This window comes from Protopterus annectens, chromosome 10.part0 (assembly GCF_019279795.1).
Source record: "Protopterus annectens isolate FY-2018-M chromosome 10.part0, PAN1.0, whole genome shotgun sequence".
Taxonomy (NCBI): Eukaryota; Metazoa; Chordata; order Ceratodontiformes; family Protopteridae; genus Protopterus; species Protopterus annectens.
This window is the reverse complement of record NC_056744.1, coordinates 198,734,438-198,758,597: the sequence shown is the minus strand read 5'-3', so window position 1 is coordinate 198,758,597 and position 24,160 is coordinate 198,734,438. Positions and strand designations below refer to the sequence as shown.

At 39.5% G+C, this 24,160-nt stretch overlaps 1 protein-coding gene across 1 annotated transcript in view; it reads left to right on the top strand.

Annotated features, from left to right (window-relative positions):
- Positions 1-253: 253 nt before the first annotated feature.
- The window catches only part of LOC122814121 (extracellular calcium-sensing receptor-like), a 135,938-nt gene continuing 112,031 nt past the window's right edge, over positions 254-24,160 (top strand). Inside the window, exons 1-2 of the mRNA XM_044086737.1 lie at positions 254-375; positions 1,305-1,593. Coding sequence (XP_043942672.1) covers positions 254-375; positions 1,305-1,593 — 411 coding nt within the window. The remainder of the gene's footprint in view (positions 376-1,304; positions 1,594-24,160) is intronic.

The following is a 24,160-nucleotide window of genomic DNA, read 5'->3' as shown; positions in this document are numbered from 1 at the left end:
ACAATAGGCCGAAAAATGGGCTTTGAGGTTCACAACACTCAAATGCAAAATTCGGCATTTAGGTCACAGCAACTCTGATGTGACACATTAGCTTTGGGGAGTGGAAGAGATAACAGCAGCACAAAAAGAGGATCAGTTAGTGTTGCTCAAACCTTGTCTATAGCACCAGGAACTGACCAAGAGTACATTGGTGACAGCAAACAGAATCCTGAGATATATCTTCATGAGGATAGACTCTAAAAACAAAGAGGTAATGACTTATTTCTACCATGCTTATTCAGGGCACATACCAAGTAATGTTAGCATTGCCACAGGTGATACAAGAACAGAGATGTCTGGCTGGTGGAAGATGTCTAGAAAAAAAACATCAGAATGGTATGTGGGATAGAAGGAGAAATAGAAGAAAGCCAGCAGAACGATATGTGGGCTAGAAGGTGGAAGGATATGAGCAGAGGGTAGATAAGCTTGAGAACTTCTTACTAGAGAACAGCAGAGATGGGAGTACATGGTATAGGTGCTCAAGATCATGTTGGAGAGGGGCAAAGTGGTCATCCCAGAAATGAAGACATGGAAGGAGGAGGAGGGGGACCCAGTAATATGTCTGGACTTACAACTTCCTGGATGTGTAGAAGTAACTCTCTACAGATAGAGGTATGGGTCCTTAAAAGGGGCTAATATAAAGGATGGTGGAAATGGAATCTACAGAGATATTCACGAGGTAGTGGGACAGCTAGAGAAATGGTGAAGGGAAGATAGCAATGCGAGTGAGGTAGAATATTATATGCACTTAAAGGGCAGACCATATAGGTGCTTTGTCCTTCCTCTGCTGTCAAAACTGTAATGCAGTTCTATTTAATTTACAGTTTTTGTACAGTGCTGGCAGGGATTATTTTTTCCTCAAACCCATGTTCAGTACACTCCATTAAATTTCCACAGATAGGAAATCAGCACTGTTTGGGTTGAGTCTGAAATAGCATTCTAATATTACCAATATCTTGTTTTTAGTGTAGTTACTCATATTAAGGAAATGTCTAAATTACTGTGCTGTATTATAAATACAGAAAAGAAACAATTATTATCAAGCTACATTTCTCTCTCTGTCTTACCCCTGACATTTTGTATATCCAGTTAGGATTTTATTAATGGCATTGTTATCCTTGTCACTAAATATATATATATATATATATATATATATATATATATATATACATATATATATATATATATATATATATTCATGTTTTCTAATAATGAAGTAAATAAGACATTACATTTAACTTAATTTGTTTGTTTTTATCACACAGTTTCAGTATTCTGTACTACCGTTATGTCGCTGCCATGATGTTTGCAGTTGATGAGATAAACAGAAATTCTCACCATCTACTAAACCATACACTGGGATATGTGATGTATGATTCATGCTATGCAGAAATAAGAGCCCTGGAGGTCACAATGAGACTGCTATCTGTGGAGAAGATGGTTCCAAATTACCATTGTGGTGGTTATTCATGGCCCATTGCCATTATTGGGGATTCACCATCGGCATCTTCTCTTATAATGGCTAGGTTACTGGGAATTTACAAATACCCACAGGTAAGAAACATGAAACATCAACATTTGTAATCTTTCTTAAAATATTTATGGAAAACAAAATGAATTAAGGTGCCCTGTAAGACTTGCATTTATAAGGTTCCCTGTAAGACTTGCATTTGGGACTATGGTGTGCCACTTGTAAGATCTTTGCTTCACATCTCCAGGGTTTGATGTTCAACCCTGATTAGTGGTTACCATGTGTGTGCAGTTTAATTGTACTCTCTGTGTCTTAAGGGGTTTTCTATCACCTTAAAAACACATGCTGATCAGTTTGTACACTAAATTGTCTACACATATATTGTACTTACCCTTGTGGCCTCAGATTTCAGTTTAGATAGGATAGAATAACAATCAGTGTTTACTCTGACAGTATGGATGGGACCGGGCATGCTGATACAATGTCAGTGCTTTTTTTTTTTTTTTTAGTCGTTTCACTTGCAGGATCAGCCATGACTTTTTTTTAACACATATCTGGCAGGTTAGTTCTAGCATATTATAAAACTATATATTGGTTTGACACTATGAGATGGATTCATTAACAGCTACACAAAGTGTATTGATTGTGCTGGGATCGTCCAGCACTGCCAACACTATAGTGTGCTATTTGGAATTCCTTAAGCACTGCTACATGACATGTAGAGTCACAAATGCAGATAAATGGCAGAATATGCTAATTAAAGCATAAAGAGCTGAAGTACATGGTAATTAACCAATCCAATGTGGTGGAGCTATTCAGGAAGCTATAAAGCAATCATGTAAACTCAGTGTAAGCTTTTGCCATGTACACCAAAACTGTTTGGAATACAGGCACAATTACATGTTAGGGGCTGCTGCTGCTATTATCATGCTGTATGGACAGCAGGCTTTAAATCAGGGTGCTACTGTTGCTGCTGCCAGACCTCAGGCAGGAAGAATGGTGTTTAAACCCCATATGACTTATTGGACTGTATGAAACAGAGAATGTTGACAGATACAGGGTCGACAGGGAAACAGTGGAGGAAATATGCAACATCTGCTGCCTCCACCTCCGGCCACAGGGAAATTGTGGAGAACACATCCCAGTGGAAACAAAGGTATGTTTAACATGCAGGTGCCATGTCAGACTCTAAACCAGTTACAAGTGGCATCCCACAGGGCTCAGTCCTGGGACATCTCTTGTTCAGTATATATTTCTCTGAGGTACAGGCTTGACGAGTGGATGGGAGATCGTAGGTTTACCCCTGGGATCTCTTCTGTGTCCCTACTAGACAGAGGCACAGTAAACTAACCTTAAAAGGGCCATCTTCTGTGACCTACTATACAGAGGCACAGTCAACGAATCTAAAAGGGTAGCGAAAGCCAAACACACTATGGCTGACCAAGTTCACAGATGACTGCAAACTGGGTGCCATAATCGACTCGCTGACTGACACAAGCATCCTCCAAAAGGGTCTCACAGAGATGGATAACTGGTGCCAGAGCCATGGCCTAAAGCTAAATGCCAAAAAGTACATAGTCATCCCCTTTGGGAAAAACAAAGTGCCCAAAAATTACCACATAGGTAGTAATCCATTAAGAGCGGAAGAAGTAATTAGGGATTTGGGGACCCAAGTAGATAGCAATCTCTCCTTTGACAATCACATTGCCAAAGTGGTTAGAAAGATGTTCTATATAGCCCACCTTATCACAAAAGGGTTCACATCTAGATCAAGAGAGGTCATTGTGCCCCTCTACTCATCACTCATCAGACCCATAATTGAATACAATGCCCCATTTGGGATGTACCTTACCCGACACCTGCAGCAACTGGAAGACCCCAAAAGTACCTCACCAAGAGGATCAATGGACTCAAACAGATGCCCTACGTAGTTAGGCTAAAGAAACTTCAGCTCTACTCAGTTGCTTACCGCCTACTCAGAGGCGATCTGTGCCTGACGTATAAAGCCATACCCAAACCAGAATTAATGGACATGCTCCACCTCAGGAAATCCAAATCCCTTAGAGCTACATGCTCCAGGGACTTAAACCTCAGCACAGAAATAAATAGGACATGCTGGAGGGACAGATTCATATCCCAGAGGCTCCTCTCACTCTGGAACAAAATCCCAATCCATGTTAGGCAGAGCCCCTCAATGACCCTCTTCAAGAGAAATCTTGACGAGTGTATGGGAGATCGTAGGTTTACCCCTGGGATCTCTTCTGTGTCCCTACTAGACAGAGGCACAGTAAACTAACCTTAAAAGGGCCATCTTCTGTGACCTACTATACAGAGGCACAGTCAACGAATCTAAAAGGGTAGCGAAAGCCAAACACACTCTGGCTAGGCTTATAAATGCCCTAGGGCAGATAGCCTAGTATCAACCTATGAACCTATGAACATTATGTATACTAGCTACTGGGACTTTCCAGAGACCCACAGGAAATATCTTAGGGGTTACACAGGCATCAGCCTCAAGAACCTTACATCAGTTTTTAAATGCAGTGCTGTTACTTGCAAGGGAACATATCTCATTCCCACGAACACCACAGGAAAGAGCAAGAACCATGCAGGAATGCTATGCAATAGCACAATTCTCTGAAATATTGGGGGATCTAGATTGCACACACACATATAAATAAAAGCCTCACCTGGGGAAAAGGGAAAGATGTACACCAGTAGAAAAGGTTTTCACTCTATAAACTGTCAGGTTGCCTATAATGCCTAAGGGGTCAGCTACAATGTCTGTGCAGCTACCCAAGCAGTTTGCATGACTCACACTTACTTGTGAGCTGTACATCAGGTTTACTAGGAGTGACATTCCTCAGGGATGTGAATTGGGGATGTAGTTTATGCTCTGGAGCCCTGGCTCATGACACCAATTAGAAACCCATACAGTTCCACTGAACAAAGATACAATGAGGCCCATATTCAAACTAGGAATATCATAGAATGTGGGTTTGGTTTGCTTAAATCAAGGTTTTAGTTTCTAAACACATAAGGAGGTACACTGCAGTACCACACTGGCACCTGTGTGCAAACTACTTACAATCTGTGCCTCCTATGTTACACAGTATAACTCTTAGGAAACAGCTTCATCATGGAAAGGAAGGGGCATGACCATGGTTTCAAGGACCACAGGCTGGGTCAGCAGCAGCAGGTTTAGATGAGGAGTCTGAGAGAAACCCACCAGGTACAGATGGTGCTGGGAGATGGATGCATGCACAGTATGCCTCGGATATGGCTAAGAGGCAAAGGATAGCAAACACAATCACTACCTAGCTCAAAGCCTAAGATCCCAGGGACATACACCCAGAAAAACTGATGCCTGTTAGACACCACAACCTGAACACACAACCAGCATTATGGCTGTATTCAGATAGCATCAGACTGGAACAACCCCTAAGGATGCAATTGTTACCTGTAATAATAACAAGGTAAGTGTGGAAGCTAAAAGAAAAAAATGTTATATAACTGATTATTCTCATATAGAAATACTTATATGTTACTTATCTCAGAGGTGTACAGTTATGTCAGTAGTATATCCTCTGTAAGATGTTTGCAACATACAGTCACATTTTAGAAACAATAATGCAATCAAGCACTTCAGTTGACCACAGTCCATAAAATGTGGAACAGGTCAATTATGCCCTCATTTGCGCAACTATACCAAGAAGCAAGAATGTTATTGCTGGCTCCCTCTATATATTATATATATCCGAAATCTTAGATACAGTGGATATAAAAAGTTTACACACCCCTGTTAAAATGCCAGGTTTCTGTGATATAAAAAATAAGAGCACAATAAATCATTTCAAAACTTTTCCCACCTTTAATGTCACCTATAACCTGTACAATTCAATTGAAAAACAACCAAATCTGTTAGGGGAAAATATATAAAAAAATAAAAAACTTACAATAAGCTGGCTGCATAAGTGTGCACACTCTTAAACTAATATTTTGTTGAAGCACCTTTTGATTTAATTACAGCATTTGGTCTTCTTGGGTAGGAGTCTATCAGCATGGCACATCTTGACTTGGTAATATTTGCCCACTCTTCCTTGCAAAAGAGTTCCAAATCTGTCGTATTGCAAGGGTATTTCTTGTGCACAGCCCTCTTCAGGTCACCCCACAGATTTTTTATTGGATTTAGGTCTGGGCTCTGGCTGGGCCATTCCAAAGCTTTAATTTTCTTCTGGTGAAGCCATTCTTTTATTGATTGGATGTATGCTTGGGATCATTGTCGTGTTGAAAGGTGAAATTCCTCTTCATCTTCAGCATTCTGGCAGATGCCTGAAGGTTTTGGGTCAAAAGTGACTGGTATTTGCAACTGTTCATAATTCCCTCCACATTGACTAAAGCCCCAGTTCCAGCTGAAGAAAAGCAATCCCAAAGCATGATACTGTCACCACCATGCTTCACCGTGGGGATGGTGTTCTTTTGGTGATGTGAAGTGTTGTTTTTGCCACAAACACACCTTTTGGAATTGTTACCAGAAAGTTCAACCTTGGTCTCATCAGACCATAACACATTTTCCCACATGCTTTTAGGAGACTTGTATTGTTTTGCAAATTTTAGCAGGCCTGGATGTTTTACTGTGTAAGAAAAGGCTTCCATCTTGCAACCCTACACCATATCCCAGACATATGGAGAATACGGGAGATTGTTGTCACATGTAGTATACTACCAGTACTTGCCAGAAATTCCTGCAGCTCCTTTAGTGTTGCTGTTGGTCTCTTGCAGCCTCCCTGACTAGTTTTTGTCTTGTCTTTTCATCAATTTTAGTGGGACATCCAGTTCTTTGCAACATCACTGTTGTCCCATATTTTCTTCACTTTTTGGTGACTGTCTTCACTGTGTTCCATGGTATATCCAATGCCGTGGGAATTTTTTTGTACCCTTCTCCTGACTGATACCTTTTAAAAATGAGATTCCTTTGATGCTTTGTAAGCTCTCTGTGAACCATGACTTTTGCTGTAGCAGGCAACTGAGTGAATGTCAGGAAAATCCTACTAGGACAGCTGAACTTTATTTGAGGTTAATCAGAGTCTCTTTAATTGATGGCAGGTGTGTAACCAAGAAGACTGAATGTTGTCATTAAATCAAAAGGTGTTTCAACAAAGTATTAGTTTAAGGGTGTGCACACTTATGCAACCAGCGTATTGTATGTTTTTTTATTTTTTTATATGTTTCCGCCTAACAGATTTGTTTATTTTTCAATTGAATTGTACAGGTTATAGGTCACATTAGAGTTTTGAAATTATTTATTGTGGTCTAATTTTTTTATATCACAAAAACCTGGCATTTTAACAGGGGTGTGTAAACTTTTTATATCTATATTTTTATATATTTTATATCTATTTTTATATATATATCCACTGTATATGCATATAAAGATATAACAATGACACTTGCTTATTGCATACCTGAAAATTCTACTTGTGACACTCTGGGCCCATTGTCCACATCTGCAACAATGTCAGGAATTCTGGTGGAACCCACTGCCGAGCTACTGGAATCTCTGATAGTTCATAGATTTATAAGCGATTACTAGGATGATGGCTAAAGAGCCCTTACAAGCCCAGCCAGTTTTACTCAGATTTCACCCAATTTTCTATCCCTAGAGCATACATCCAAAGGGTCAGCAGGGTCTATATTATATGCTCAAAGAGACTATTCTTTGAACATATAATCAAGGACACAAAGAACAAATGCTCAAAAGTGTGAACGGCTACGTCTGTGAATTTCTTCCTTTAACGCCAGGAAAAAATTTGTGGATGTGGCCATTTGCACTTTAGAGCATTCACTCTTTATGTGTCGATGATTATATGTTTGAAGAAAAGTCTCTTCGAGCATATAATATATACCTGGGTCAGCAAGCAGGGTTTTGACAATTTTTGCAGACTGCCTATGTCCATAAGGTACATGGGCCCAACCTCAGGTGTGAATTTGCGAGTTCCCATCCAGTGGTCCAGATTGCACTTGAAGATGGTCAGGGAAGGGCTCTGCTTCATGTGAATAGGAGGCCTATCCCAGCAGAGGGACACATATCTGTCTCTCCAGTGTGATCTATTCATGTCAGAGTTCAGGTTTAGATCCTTGGAACGGGTAACCCTCATACAGTTAGTTTTACAAATATGCAACATTTTCATCAGGGCTTGGTCAGAGACTGCCTTGTAGGTCAGGCATAGATCACCTTTCAATAATATATAGGAAAATGAATACAGCGATAGGGCTTTTAATTGGTCTGCATATGACATGCTGGTTATACTCTGTAGTTTTTTTGGTGAGCAACCTCTGAGGAAGCTCCAGCTGTTGTAGGTACCTGGCAAGGTACATGCCAAAGGGTGCATTGTAATCAATTATTAGTCTGATGAGGGCTGTGTACAGTGGTACTATGACATCTTTAGATCTGGATGCCATGCCCTTACTTATAAGCTGAGCCACATAGAAGGATTTCTTTACCACTGTGGACACACGGTGGTCAAAGTGATGGTCAAAGTTCTGATTACTATCTATCTGAAAACCCAGATCTCTCACTACTGGGTTCACTCTTGGGGGTGTTATCAATGTTATAATTTGCAGGGGTATTTGACTTCCCAAAGGGTATTATTATGCACTTCTTTGCTTTTGGTTTGAGGCCATGGCTTTGATACCAATCATCAGTCAGAGTCAGTCCTTTCTGTACTATATCAACATTGTTTGGAAAGTCAGTGATTACCTCCAACTTGCAGTCATCAGCAAACTTAGTCAATGGCCATTTACATTTACCTTGACAGCTGAGATGTCTATCCTAAACAGAATGGGACCCATCACTGTGCCCTGTAGTACTCTGCTGGTGACTGGCCTCTTGCTAGATGTGGATTCAATAGTGCTAATAACATGCACTTTATCCATGAGCCATTTGGATAGCCATCTGGTGACATAGAGGTTTATGCTCAATTTTGTGAGTTTACCTATAATACCAGAGTGGGGTATTGTGTCAAATGCCTTGGCCAGGTCAAGATAGGTGGTATGCACTGACTTACCCTCATCCATTGTCTTGGCAACCCTCTCAAAGAAAGGCAACCAGATCGAGCAAGCAGGACCTACTCTTGATGAAGCTGAACTGGGTTGAGTCTAGAGTCTGGAAATTTCCTATGTCATTGATAATCAGCTCCATGATTATCCTTTCCATAGTCTTGCATATGAGGCTAGTCAGACATTTGGTAGGTTGGTGGGTCCGTTGATGGTCCACTCTTGTGCAGAGAGATGGCTGTTGCTGCCCTCCACTCTACTACTGGGACAAAGCCTGTCTGGAGATTATGGTTAAATAAAGATCCGAGTGGGTCTGCTCGGTCATATTTCAAGCTATTTTATAGGCACCTTGGGATTCCATCAAGGCCCACTGATGCCATGTTTCTAGCTTTAGAGAGTAAAGTAATGACCTGTTTTTTTGTGATAACAGACAAAGGAATGGTAGGGGTTATTCCATGCAGAGTGACCAGAGATGATGAACGGGTGAAATTTGAATTTATCAGCCATCAGGTTTGCTATTTCTTCTGGCTGACTATAGGTAGTGCTATCTACAGCCAACTCAGCACATTGTTGAGTGCTTTCCTTAAGAGTTCAGACATAACTAAAAATGATTTGTGGTTATCATTTGCTTGTAAGGCTATTTTAGTCTCATGTTTAGTTTTTGAAGACTTAACTAGTTCCCTTATTTGCCTGTTGAGACTAATGAGGGATTTTTGTCTCTGTTGTGCACCCTCCCTCTTATTTCTAGACAGGAATTTCTTTCTTCTGTTGTGGGGTCTATTTATGCTAAGGGTCCACCAGGGTGACTTGTTTTTCTGGCTAGACCTGGGTTTAGTTTGTTTGGGTCTGCTGTTTCTCTGCAGTTAAGTGATTGTACAGGGTATTTGTGTATAGTTCTGCATAGCCTTCCATCTTTTTGGGGTTGGGGGGCTTTAAAAGTACCTATGCTATCAGTTAATAGAATGTAATTTGCCTTGGAAAAATTCTTTAGGGTTTTAGAGGTTGATTGGGGTTTTGCCATTACATTTATTTCAAAGGAGATTGATTTATGATTCGATGTTACCAATGAGGACATTATGCTGGGAGGTGCAATGCTCCCCATATTTGTGAGTACTATGTCAATGATATTTAAGCCCCTAGTGGGAGTTCAGAACAGCTGTTTCAGAGCATTAACATTGACAAAGTCCAGGAATCTCTCAGTCTGCATGTTAGTGGTCTTGTATGTTTCTCAGTTTATGGAGAGGTAGTTAAAATCACCCATGAGTAATGTACTGGGCTGAATGGTAAGTGATTCTAGTAACTTCAAGTATGCAAAGTGGTTTTCATAGCTAGCCATGATATGGCAGGGAATTTTACCTATGGTCAGCTGGACATGGAGTTGCTCAAGTGAGTACTCCTGCTTGATCAATCATGAGGAGTGATTGTTTTTATGTAAATGGAAACATATCCTCCTTTCATTTTTTTTTCCTTTTCAGAGGGTGATCTGAATATTTCATAGGTATTGTAGCCTTACACTGCCAGAGTACTTTCTGCAGCTTTGACCCACATCTCTGTAACTGCACAAATGTCAAAATTCCCCAGGGCAAGGAGAGCTTCTAGTGAGTGTAGTTTTTTGTTAAGACTCCTAGCACTGAGCAGTTCCTTCAGCTTGGCATTAGAACAATTTGTTACATTGGTAGGTCTGTTGTTTTGGCACTGCCTAAAAAAGGCACTATGGTGGTGGCTAATACCTTGGCCACTATTCAAAAGCCTAGCAACAACAGGTGCAGACCATCTCTGGCAAAGCAGCATAGCCAGTCCATCATGTTCTCCCAGGCAAACAAATACTAGATCCCTGTGGAATGACACCAATAGCTAAGCCAATTATTGAATTAAATCATTTTCTATTTGCATTGTGTTGTCATTCTTGGTGAGGGTAGAATGCTGCTGAGTGTAAGGCTCATACCTATCTGTGACACATATTCAGACAGGTCCATCATGTCTCTCTTCATATAGTGCAGGGAGGTACGTCCCAGGTCATTCATACTCACATTGACTATGGTTGAATGTTGCTGGCACTTGTGGTTGAGTGACCTGAATAACTGCATGATCTGGTGAATCCTGGCCCCTGACAGGCAATTGATGGTAATCCTCTCTTTATCCACCCTGGTGAGGGGGGCATCTGTGTGTCTTATGATGGAGTCTCCTATGACCAAGATTTTTGAATGTGTGGTGTTTCACCTTAGGGGCTTGCTTGTGGAGACTCTGACGTATATTTTTATGTATAGTGGTTGGTGTTGAGTTGGTTTTGTTTGCATGTGGTTTCTGATGGCAGCATGTGGGAGGCCTTTGAGAGTTTGGTAAGTTACTTAGAAATACCTCTGCATATGTGGGTTTATGGGTCGAGACATTATTTAGTGAGGAAAATGATATGCATGTGCAGACAACCTGTTTGTGTTTTGTCAGTATGTGAGAGTCATGTCTCAGTTTTTATATTGTAACTATATCTCTCACATACTGTATTTGTTTCAGGATTAAGTGGCTGTCAGTATATATGAGACAGTTGCTGCATTGCCTCAGGATGCCCGTGTCCACCAGGCAGGCCACATAGGTAGCAGAAAAGTGCCTGTCAATGGTTTCAGGTGTTTTACTATGGGTTTAACCAGGGAGAAGAGGGGTAGATTTAACTGGACTAGGTTGATAGCACACAGACAAAGAATGGGTGCTATACTCTGTATGAACTGCAGCTATCCAACAAGGGTATGCTGCTTTGTTTACAACTCAGATGCTCCTAGAGCAGCAGGGGGACTGGTGAAGGTTGTAGAGATAATTATTCTAAGATAAATTTTAACAGTGTTTGCATCTAGACAGGCCTTCTAACCACCACTGTGTGGAGAGCAGCCTAGAGTAAACACAGGGCTTATATAGAATCAGAAAAACAAGTTTTATAACAGCAGGTTGTACAGTCCCATCAGGAAAACACACAATAAGCTTTCATTCAGTGGCCCCAAACTCAGTTAGATTTGCCTCAGTACACTTCTGCCCCTTTAATGTAAAAATGCTGATTTTAGAGTTCAAATACAGGGAAACCCCACAGTCTAGATACTGGAGACCTGTAAGCCCAGAAGACACAATGTAATTAAGTACTACAGCAGTGGAGGAAACAGTGCAGCTTTGAAACACCACTAAAGTGTAAGAAATGTAAGAAATAAAACAGGATTCTTATGAAATACAGTAAAAATAATCAGTAAAAATGCAGAATGATACTTATTTTCATTCTTTTAGCAGCTGATGGCTTTAGATACCGCAGATTCTCTAACTCTCAGGTGAAATAGCCAAACTAATAGCAATTCTGAGGAATTTAGCATAAACCTATGCAGACACTGGGCTTGTATAAACTCAGAAAAAACAAGTTTTACAACAAGGCCGACAGACCAATAAAGAAAACATACACTAAGCTTTCAGCCAGCAGCCCCCAACTCAGACAGGTTTGCTATAGCATACTTCTGCCACAAGGCAGTCAGAAAACCCTCTTAATGTAAAAATGCTGGTTTTAGAGCTCAAGTGCAGGGAAACCACACAATCTAAATACTACTGTCCTGTAAAACTAACAGACACAATGAAATTAAGTACTAGAGCAGTAGTAGAAAAAGTTCACCTTTGAAACTACTAAAGTGTGAGAAATGTAAAAAATAATACAGGATTCTTGCAAAATACAGTAAAAATAATCACCAGAAGTGCAAAATGATACTTATTTCATTCTTTTATCTGTGGATGACTTTAGATGCAACAGATTCTCTGTAACTCTCAGGCAAAGTAATCAAACCAATAGCAGCTCTGAGGAACTGAGCAGTTAATAGGAACTCCTCATTTTCAGTTACTGTTTGTTCGGTAGCAGGACCACACTCTGTAGCCATTTGCTGCTGGGCAATTACAGTAGTCTTACAACAGGCAGAGGCTATCACATCAGTTATCTGTGCCTTATCAGGGAGTAGGTTCTTCCCTGCCCTCCAACAGCATTAATGTCATTGACCACCTGCTGCCATATCTTGTCTCAAGCAGATTGGCCACCTCCTTGTCTGCATAACAGAAAAGCTCCATGACAATGTAAGGCCCAGATAATGACCTAATTTTCTGAATTACTATATGGTGGCTTATAGGATACAGACACCTTCTTGGGTGCAATATCCCTTTATGAGATGAAACAGAAAACAGGCACAAAAAATAAATATGTAATAAACAAATAGGATGGCTGTGAACTCAATTCTTTGTGACTGTATAATTCTAACATGCACACAATTCCTACATATCAAGTGCTCACTATGTCTAGACACTTTAGGTCCCCAAGCACCCCTTCATTTACCTCCAACCTTCCAAAAAAAAAAAAAAAGAAGTATATTTAAAACTCAGTTATCAGCTTGCTAATGTATATCTTTGTCTGTGGCAAGTCTAGGAAACAGTGTGAAATGTTTACTTTCAGTGCCTTTGTTTGAGGGCTCATATCCATACAGATCCCATTCCCGGTTGCAACAAAGCACATTTTGTTGAACATGTAAAGTATTTGACCCAACATAATTGTTTATGGTTTTTTTTGTATCATTTGCACACCACTTAGCAGTGCAATGGCTTAAGGAAAAAGTGAAAAATTAAGTTTAGCTTGCCATAGGTAACACAAACCTGCTAGGTGGCATTGAGGGTCTGTCTGCACTTTGGATAGTACTCAGAGAAAAAAATACAACACACTGATAATTTTTCCATGTGGAATAAGGGGTAAGTGCAATGAGCTCATACATAAGATATCTGCTGCACAGTTCAAATTCTCTTACATGATACTTTTGCTGAGGGATGTGCAGATACCTATTTAATCACATTTTGTAATACTATTGTTTGTTTGTTTGTGTCTTTCGTCTTTTTCCCGGTTAGGGGTCGCCACAGCGGAATTCCGGTCTGCTAATGATTGGCAGTAGAGTTTTACGTGCTGGCTTGCCGGGCCTAACACACAACCTTCAACGAAGGAATGCCCGTTCATGCATGTCGCCACACAGAAGACGCTCTAACTGAGGATCGAACTGGCAACGTCTAACTGTGAGGTGACAATGCTACCGCAGCACCACCACCGCAGTTTTGTAATTGTGCTGTTGAAAAATCAACTCTTGTCACTACTGCTAACAATGTGATCATTAGCCTATCTGCTTTTACATTATTTGTCATTATCTACAAGTCTGATAATGTGTTCTACAAAGTACATGTCTGTTGTTGCAAGGATATGTGAGAAGGAAGAATTGTTCTCTTGAATGCAATTCTTGCTCTGGTCATTGCTACAAATACCCATGCAATGCATTTAATTTCCTCTCTGTATTTTTTCCTTCATATATTCCTCTTATAATGCCTTTTCCATCTGCTATCTGCCTGGCAGCTGGCAAACAGGGTTGACTACCTAAGGAAAAAAGTAAAAAATTTACTTTAGGCTGCCTTATGTAGAGCAAATATGCCTGGTGTTGTTGCACAGCCCCTTGCAATACAGAGAGTAGTTACTTCAATAAATGTACCTGACAGATGTCAAATTCTGTGCTATAAGGTGTAACTATAGTGAACCGAGAGAAATAAGATACAGGAGGCATTGTTTGAATCCTATTTACAGAACACTTTGCATTAATTACAATATTTACTTTTCCAGTTTTTGGTTTTACTTTTATAATACAAATGCTCTGTGCTTAGCAAAATGCAAACATAAAACCAAATAAACAACAGAACAAACACAAGCTAAAAAAATACAAATAAAATAAAATGGTTAAAAACAGCTAAAACACTCAAAGGCTAAAGACTCATTATTAAAAACATTCAGTAACAGTCAGCACTTTCATTCTTGAAGCAGGACTTCATCAGACTGAGTGAAACACAACATAAACACCCTTTATGTAGCAATTAAATCACATGACTTAATTAGTGCCTAAGATTCTTCCTTTTAAAGTAAATTTAAAGTTTTCTTTATCATTTAATCCTGGTGAATGACAAGCATCAAGCCTTAGTTGCCACATATACTCTTTCCAATCAAGCTCATCTTTAGCAACAAAAGACTTCTCATAATTTTAAATTTGCTCTAAAACAACAACTTTAAACCTTTCAGGACAGTTGTCATAATTGTAATGTTTGCTTAAAGCATTTCTATCATCTTTAATGTGAATAGCATGCTGATGCTCATAAATTCTTTTACTCAACTCCCTCGTAGTTCTGCTAACATAAAATGCATTCAAGATGAGTAGATAATAAGGTAAACAACAAAAGTGGAGTTACATGAATATATCTTTGATTCTAATAATAGTGTTTCTGATCTTAAGTTCAGTATTACCAGTAAACAAATAGCTAAAAAGTGGCAATTAAAGCATTTAAACATTCCTGGGTTATTGATAGCCTTAGAAGGTGGACACAACTTACATTCAAAATAATTTTTAAAACTTTTGCCCTTCTTATACACAAAACAAGGCTTCTCCCCAACACTTTTTTAACATCAGAAAAGCTACTTAAAACTTTCCAGTTGTCATTAATAATAGTTCTAATCATCCGCTCATCTATACTGCTAGTTAGTTGCATTGCAGTGTGAAAAACATTATTCTTATTAATGTTCAATTTTACTGTATCACTTGTTCCATCCTTTCTTATTTTGATTGCCTCAACATATTTCTCATTGACTAGCCTTTCAAGATAACCAAAATGCAAACATGGTTCACTACGTAAGGAAAAAGTGAACATTTTAGTTTAGGCTGCCTTAGGTAGAGTAAATATGCCTGGTATGCTTGCATGGTTCCATCAACATGGAGAATAGTTACTTCAGTAAACACACCTGACAGCTGTCAAATTCTGTACTATAAGGTATAACTGAAGTCAATCAAGAGAAATAATACACGTGAAGCAATGTTAAGATCCTGTTTACAGGAATTCATTGCCATTAATCACAAAATTTACTTTTCCATTTTTTTTTTAATTTTATGGGACATTTGCTGTCAGCTTGGCAGCATGCAAACATGGTTCACTACTTAAGGAAAAAAGTGAATATTTTAGTTTAGGCTGCATTTGGTACACAAACATGACTGGAAACAGTATGCTTTCCTCAGCGCTCTGGACAGTAGGTGCTTCTAACACATCCTGCCATATCATTTGAACTTTTCTTGCACTGTGCTAATACTCAATTTCTGGCTCCATCTGCATTGATTTCAACAACTACTTGACTCCAGGTCTTGTTTCTCTCAGCTAGCTGTGCCCCCCTTTCCCAAAAAGACATTTCCCATATGTCCTAAGGGCTGCTATGAGGACATGGTTTTTTTATGGCTGAAATTATCTTGTCTGTGCTTTGATCCCTTATTCTCCATCAGTATTACATTAAAGGAAAGGCCCCTGTTCTAAGCCTGGATGATATTACTAACTACTGTAACTATCCTAACCTTCTTACCCCCTCTGACTACTCTCTCGTTACTTATGCTCTGTTTCTCCACTTCATGCACTCTCCCACCTGTCCATTTCCAGCAGCTCCTCCTCCCTTTCCCACTCTAACAGTCTCTCTCTCTCTCTCCCCTCCCTTCTATTCTTCTGATTTCTAATTTCAGCCTTTTTACCCTGCTACTCTCTTCAATAATATTTAACAAATACTAACACTATTCAATGCAACTTATGCATGCATACTTACTTACCATCCTGTTAAGCTATAAGCAGACCACACTGTACTTGTATAATATGCCATGTTGTAATCATGTATTGCAAAACCTAGTAATTCATGCATTAATTCTGAAACAGTTGATTGACTGCATCAGATGGTATGTTTGTGACCTTAATCTGTAAAATCTAGTAATTAATATATAAATTCTCATATCATGGCATACTATTTACATATTGTTATAAACGTTATTATAAATTTTAACACTGGAGTTTTCTTCCTGGAACCCCACTGAAAATGAATATATTTGACTCAGTCAGACAATACGAGCAAAGAAATGTCAGTCAATCAATAAATAAGTAATTAAAAAATGGGCTAATGTAATGTTTGAATGTCAGCAGCTGTTAAAGTACAAACCATTGGTCAGCTGTTCCTGCCACCTATAGTAACTTTTACTTAACACAAAGAAACACGAATAACTAATAGAAATCTCAATATATCCATGCAAAGTACAATATTATGTTAAAAATAGCCTTGCCTTATCGTCTGTCTCATTGTTATGACATTTTTCCGCATTCTTATTATCAAAATAACAGATTCAGCAAACATGCCTATTCATGTCCTTTGCACAGTGAAATCTTTGCGGCAAATTAATGCCTTTATTCCTATGTATGTGTAGTCAATACATTACATTTCTATAATGTTCATTTTCTACAACCACTACTGAATTTCACAGCTCATATCATGAAATGCAACTTCAAAATGTCAATGAATAAATAAATAACATGGCAAAGAAAATTATCACTTAGACAATGGTATCAAAACATGCACAGTCAACATCAAAATTCATTGTAGGTGAGCTTTAAAGTGATATTAAAATATTTTATTTTTAAGCGTGTCTCATGAAATAATAATATTTTTTTAAAGTTTTCCTTACTTTACTATGTCTATGGTATCCTAATATACTTGCCAGCTATCTCGGCTATTCACAAATGAATATGGTGATGCCACACTACTTATTGATGAAAATTCATGTCCATTTACATGTGTTATATGCACATTAGACTAATTTATATTTATCTCTATGAGTCATAGTAGTACGCAGACATGTCCTGCGGTATAACTATGAAATTTCACATTTCTCTGATTGCAAACTCGCATCCAACATTACATGAATTTGAGAAAAACATGAACGCATTGCAGACACTTCTGAAGTCTGCAGCCCTCCACAGCTGTCAGTGCAGTCACAGGAATGAAGACTTGCAGAAGCATATGGCTGTCCAGCTATCAGGGTTAGTTTGCATACAGGTTTTTGCAAAGATAGATCTGTGTACCTGAAAATATTAGTTGTACTGCTATTACAAAATGCATAGGAAATCAGGAGCTAATGCGCTAACAGATTATAATAATAAATAGAAATGTCAGGTAAGTGTATTAAAATAATAACCTGTACATGTAACTGTGCAAATCATGTACTACTTTACAGGTATCAGTAATGGTGACTGGATATATACATTTGTGAAATAAGAATCGCAATTAAACATTTATAATATATTACAATTGCAGGGAAAGAGTTACATAAAGCCAGTTTTGTGTAGCCCACACAAATGTAACTAAAACAGTTGCTTAATACAATTGTTTGTTCAGAAATATTTCTAACGGCACATGCAACATGGCTGAAATGTAACACACCACACCATATTTACCTCAGGATTCAGCAATGTTCCATGCAGGAATAACTTATTCCTGCATGGAAGTGCGCCATGCATATTTATGAAGGCGCACTGCCTCTGCATCAAAATGAACACGGACCGTGGACGAGTCCAGGGATTATGTCTGAGAGCAGAGCTCTCACAATATACACTCCCCTACACTCAAGAATTGCCATTCGGCAATTACAATGAGCGAGAACTCTCATAGTACAACAAATGCATACCTCTCAACCGTCACTGATGTACACCCAAATGTTAGCATTGTCCCTCTGAATACCTCAACACTGGTGCCATTGGAATTACACTGAATAAATAATGACAATAATTAAGAGCTGATCACTTATTTCATTCCAGGAAATGTCTAGATTTGTCCCTGCTTCTGTTGAGAGTTGTCCCTGATTGTATGACAGCTATGACAACAATCACAATTTTATTTTTTTTATAAAAGTGATAAAGTTTAACCATAGCTGCCCGGGTTTGCCGTTGCTTAGCTATGCATACTCCAGCTTAAACATCACAAGAAGTTAAATAGCAAGATTCACTAGCTACTTTATTCACATTAACCCGAATTACCTTCAACAGAGTGGAAAAATGGTTCTCCAATCAACATCTAATCCTAAACCCCAACAAAACTAAGTTGCTCCTCTTCTCTCCCACATGCAGGACCCCCCCTGCCAGCCTTCAACATAACTGCTAACAATGGCACTATCATCTCCCCAGAAGCCCACACTAAACTACTGGGTGTCATAGTTGATAACCTGAAGTTTGATGCACATATCAATCAAACTATCAAAAGCATTAATAAAAAACTTGGCTGTCTTTACAGAATCAAACCTTTCCTTACCCCACTTGCTAGAACTGCAATCGCCTGTTTCCATCTGCTATCATCTCTTCTCTATGCCTCACCACTATTCTCCAACTTAAACAAAACAGATCTTAATAAACTATCATCCTGCTATAACCACATTGCCAGATTTGCTACTGGCGTAGCCTACCTGACACACCACTGTCACAACCTAAATAGCCTAGGATGGCTTGAACTGCCAAGCCTACTGCAGTTCAACCAGCTAATAGTGGCACATAAAGTCCTTTACCAACCAGAAAATACACCTGCACTAAAAAAATATTATCAGCCCCTACACCAGCACCCAGCCACTGCGATCATCCACTAGACTCCTAGTTCAAACATACAAATCCAACTACTCAGCTGGGGACTCTCTGTTTGCCAACTCTGTTGGAAAAATATGGAAAAGACTCCCAGCTGACTTGTTCCTAGAACCCTCACTAACTCAATTCAAAAACAAACTCAAGAAATACTTCAAAACTCATTGGTTATGTCCTTGCACTAACCCCGACTAGTGACCTCTCTATTTCTTAGGTGCCTTACCTTCAACTACTTCTAACTTTTTTCTACCACTCCATTTCAGGAAGGGTCAATTGTATAACTGCTGCTCAGTGTGTCTTAAACCTGAATGTAATGTCATGTATGTTTAACTTTGAAAATAATGTTATGTTTTGTAAAGTGTTTTATAATAAGTACTATATGTGCTAAATGCTGGTATTGCTTATGACTGTAATCTGCCTGAAACTAGCATTTACTAAATGTTCAATGTGTATTATTATCTTGGAGCTTTTCTCCCCTGGCCTCCACTGAAAATGGACATGTATCCAGTTGGACTATCCCGGTCAGCAAATGTAAAATAAATAAATAAATAAATAAGGTTCACTCAATAGAAGCAGTACTGTAATAGTGTAGTGTTTAGAGCATTCACTTTGCACACAGTCTTTCCAGGTTTGATACTCACTATAGCAAATTCACATTTTACATGTGAAAGGAATTTATAAACAAGTTTTTTGTTGTATAACATACTAAATAACATATATATGTAAACTGGAGTACTGCATTAAGTTCAGATGTGAGGTGTCATTGTAATAAAGTGGTGAAATCCTCCGATAAACACAAGTGCCCCGTACAGTATACGTACACATGAATCACAGATACTAAACAAATTTATAACATGTAATGAATGATAAATGAATGCCATACAGCAAATAGTGTGCAAAATTAAAAATAAGCAATGCTAAGCATTGCACACCTCTGTTTACTAGGTGTAAGCAATGAGTAGCCCAACTAAATACAGTTGCCCATTGGTATGCCCCTTTAAGCAATGCCAACCTTAGCTAAGCAGGTTTGCCTGTAGCTTAGCATTTTCAAAATCGTCCAATCACGGCAAAGTGCAGAAAATCAGCCCTATTTATACCCCACAGGTGGGAATACATCTCATAACAGGTTGCAGCTTCCTCCTGTAGGCACAATGGCCGGTGCTGGGGAAGGATCGCACTTCCGTGCACAGTGCTGGGGGATCCAGGAGTCTGAGGTCATGGTAGGACTCCTGGTAAAAGACCATGAACAGAGACTGCTGCAGGGCCAGTACCAGGGGTCCCAATATAAAACGGAAGCCTGGGACCATCTTACCTGTGACCTCATCAGTGCCACTGGTATCCCTCGAACTGGTGAGCAGGTCAGGAATCACTATGCTGACTTGAAATGGAGGAAGAGGGAGCTCTTGGATCAGTAGATCCAAGAAACTAGGCAGAGGGGTGATGTCCCAGCAATGTGTAAGTACTCATTCTACTAACTGTTTAATAATTGCCTAGCTTGTGTATATTATGGATAGGTAGGGCTAAATATTCTTCTATGTCTCACAGCTGCAGCGGAGCGGGCTGTGAATCAGAAAGCCTATGTGTGTAGGCTGCAAAGACTGTGTCGTGAGGCAGGTTAGTAATAATCTTACGTGTACTGTCATAAAAAATAAATATAAACATAGTAGAAAGTTAATTGCCAATATAAAACCTGTATTGTGTATGGGATGTATTGAATAAACCAGACAATATGGCAGGAAGAGTCTCATATAGGTTGTATTTAAATAAAAGAGTAATAGCCTGGCAATAAAGGTCTAACTCCTGGACTGCTTGTGTTTACTCTGGTATCATATGGTAATGTGGTGTTGCATTCTCTTAATAGTACTGTTGTATTAAGCACTGTTACCCACACTGTGCTACATAAATAAAATGTGTAGGAATGTCTTTATAAGACTGTTGTAATCACAACGTCATATTGTACAACTGAGGGAGACTTAGACAGGAAACAGTGAACAGATACACAGCAAAATCCAACAGCACACTCTACTGTGATGTAAACTGTTGTATTTTTAGCACACACAACCATGGTTCGAATCCTGGGAGTGGTAGTAAGCTGTATGCATAATCATACCCCTCAACTGTACAGATTTTTTCAGAATGTTCAGATAATTTGCTTATATTTTCTGCCTGTCACCCTGTCCCTCTGGCAAATCAGTAGGATGATCCCAGAAGTTTAGGCAGCAAATAATGACGTACAACTGAATGTCAGACATCATAACCATCAGAAAAATGTCTATAAAAACAAACATGTCACTCTTGCAACTCACCAAAATGTTATGAGAGTAATATGCAAAATATGTCCCATCTCTATTTCCATGTTGTGAAGCTATGACCAGAGTGTGTGCAGTAACAGAGTGAGACGTATGTGCATAATAATAACGTGGAATTTGGTAATATGTGTGGCAACATTCAGGTAGTGTTAACAGACATTCCCTCCACAGGTCTGTCAGATAAGAAGACTGTGCCTGGAAATAAAGATTGAAATCCTGGATTGGTACTGTTTATTCTGGTATTGTATGGCATTGTTAGTGTTGCAGTTTCTCTGAATAATAATGTATTAGTCAACACTGTCATCCACACTGTGCTACATAATAAAAATGTCTAGGAATCCCTCTATAAGACTGTTGTAATTACAAGGTCAGATTGTAAAACCATGAGAGACTTATAGGCAGAAAACAGTGAAGAGACACACAACAATATCTAAATAGCACACTCGACTGTTATGTAAACTGTTTTATTTTTTAGCAGACACAGCCATGGTTTGAATCCTGGAAGTGGTAGTAAGCTGTATGCATAATCATACCCCTCAACTGTACAGATTTGTTCAGAATGTCCAGATAATTGGCCCATATCTGCTGCCTGTTACCCTGTCCCTCTGGCAAATCAGTGTGATGATCTCAGAATTTTAGGCAGCTTTTAATGACATATAACTGATTGTCAGACCTGTAAATATTCAGAAAATGTATATGAAATCATACTTGTCATTGTAGCAACTCACCAAAAGTTTATGAGAGCAATTGAAACAATATGTCCCATTTCCACCTGCATCTTGTCAAGCCTTGACCAGAGTGTGTGCAATAAGAGATTGAGAGGTATGTGCATAACATCAACATGGAATCTGAGAATATGTGTAGAAACAGTCAGGTAGTGTTAACAAGCAATTCCTCCACAGGTATACCAGATAAGAGGTGTAGACTGTAGGTAAAACACAGTTCACGTATATACCTGTCCACAAACGTACCACTGTCCAAACTAAGGCCATAGGGTAGTGTAATAATACCTGTAAGGTACATTATAGCAGTGACTAAGAAAGTTGTGAGAACTACAGGGATATATAAGTTTTTAATTGACATCTCTGTCTCCCCCCCCACCATATTTGCAACACTAATCTAAATACACAACTCAATCGGTATGTGTAGAATTAAATCTACTATTGGAACATATGTCCTGTTGTTTGATAAATATTGAAATGTGTTTCTATCCATGTTCCATGATGAAATACTCCCACATTGATGGCCTGTTGCTATCAATGCAACCTGCATGCTGTTGTAATGGCCACTGTGGTTCCATATGTGCATGTGCTCTGTTTTCTATGCAACTGTTCCAAATCTGGTGTTTTGGATTAATGGGAATATCTATGCATGCTGTTATACCTATTTCTGGAATGTGTTGACTATTACTAACCCACATATGTTTTAAAATTGCAACACCATAGCACATGTGGGAAGGCTGGTCCTACCGGACTCATCTCTCCTATCTCATCTGGCGGTGGCACTGGGCACCAGCACATCTGGGGCCCACCCCAGGACCTTCTCATCTGCTGGTCCTGCACCACCTTTGGGTGGAACCGCCTCGGGGGATGGGGCTCGTCCCCCCTTGGGAGTGGGCCCAGACAGGAAACTGTCACCCATCATCAGGTCCAGGTTCTGATGAGTAGTGTGCTCTGCAGGGAGTTTGGAGATATGCTATGCCAGCTTGAGGGCCGCATGGTGCATTTAGAGGGTCAGCCTGCCCCTCCTACACAGCCCTCAACACAGCCACCTTCGGGGCCGTGAAGGTGCAGTGGTGACTGCCCATGGGTGGGGACCTCAGTCCCACTGCTTCCATCTGGGGACTCATGGGCTTCCGACTTCCAAACACCCCTCCCTGTCCAAGGTGTTTACCCCCCACGTGTCATATACCACTCCTGTGTGCTGTCTTGTCTGCCTTCCTACCCAACCTACCTCCCCAAATATATCTACTATCCTTCCCCAGCATCCCACTCTCACCTTAAAAAAAAAAGGGCTATCTGTTCCCAAAAAAAAAAATCTTGCCCCATACATAGCTGTCCATTTTGTACACATGTCCACTTGACACATGTAATCTGGTATAGTTGGCTTCACAACATATTACTGTTGTCCTCACCCCTCTCTCAGTGGTTTGAGTGGCCAAAACTACCTTCAAATTCAGTGTATATGCACAGCTGTTGCTGTAGAAGAAATGGGCAGCTATGGACCTTCCCTAAACCCGTCCTGCACATCCCTAGCTATTTTCCCTATTGTCTTTCCCTCTTTGTGCCCCCTTTTTCACCACTTTTCTATCGCCCGCTTTTCTTTTCTTTTAAAGAAATTAGCACAGGGTAAGCGGGAGTAAGCAATTTTAAGCAGTAGTAAGCATGTTTAAGCCTGTCTGTGTGGGGATAAGCAATGCATACACAGAATAAGCAATTTTGAAGCTAACTCTCTAAGCATATTTAACCAAAAGTTAGCATTGCTTACCATCACACAAACCTGCTTAATAACTGCTTAAAAGTGCCTTAGTCACTCTGCATCCAACAGCCCTTGTTCTGCCCAGCAACAAAATAATCATCCTTTGCAAGTCTCGAACCCAGGACTCTGCACATCATAGCCAAAGTGAATTACCACTACCCCACATGAGGTATACATAAAATTGCAGTATTGTCAAACATATCATGCAGCTCAGTCATTCAACATTATGGAAAATGTTTTTATATATGTAGATGTGTGTGTGTGTGTGTGTGTGTGTATGTGTGTATATATATATATATATATA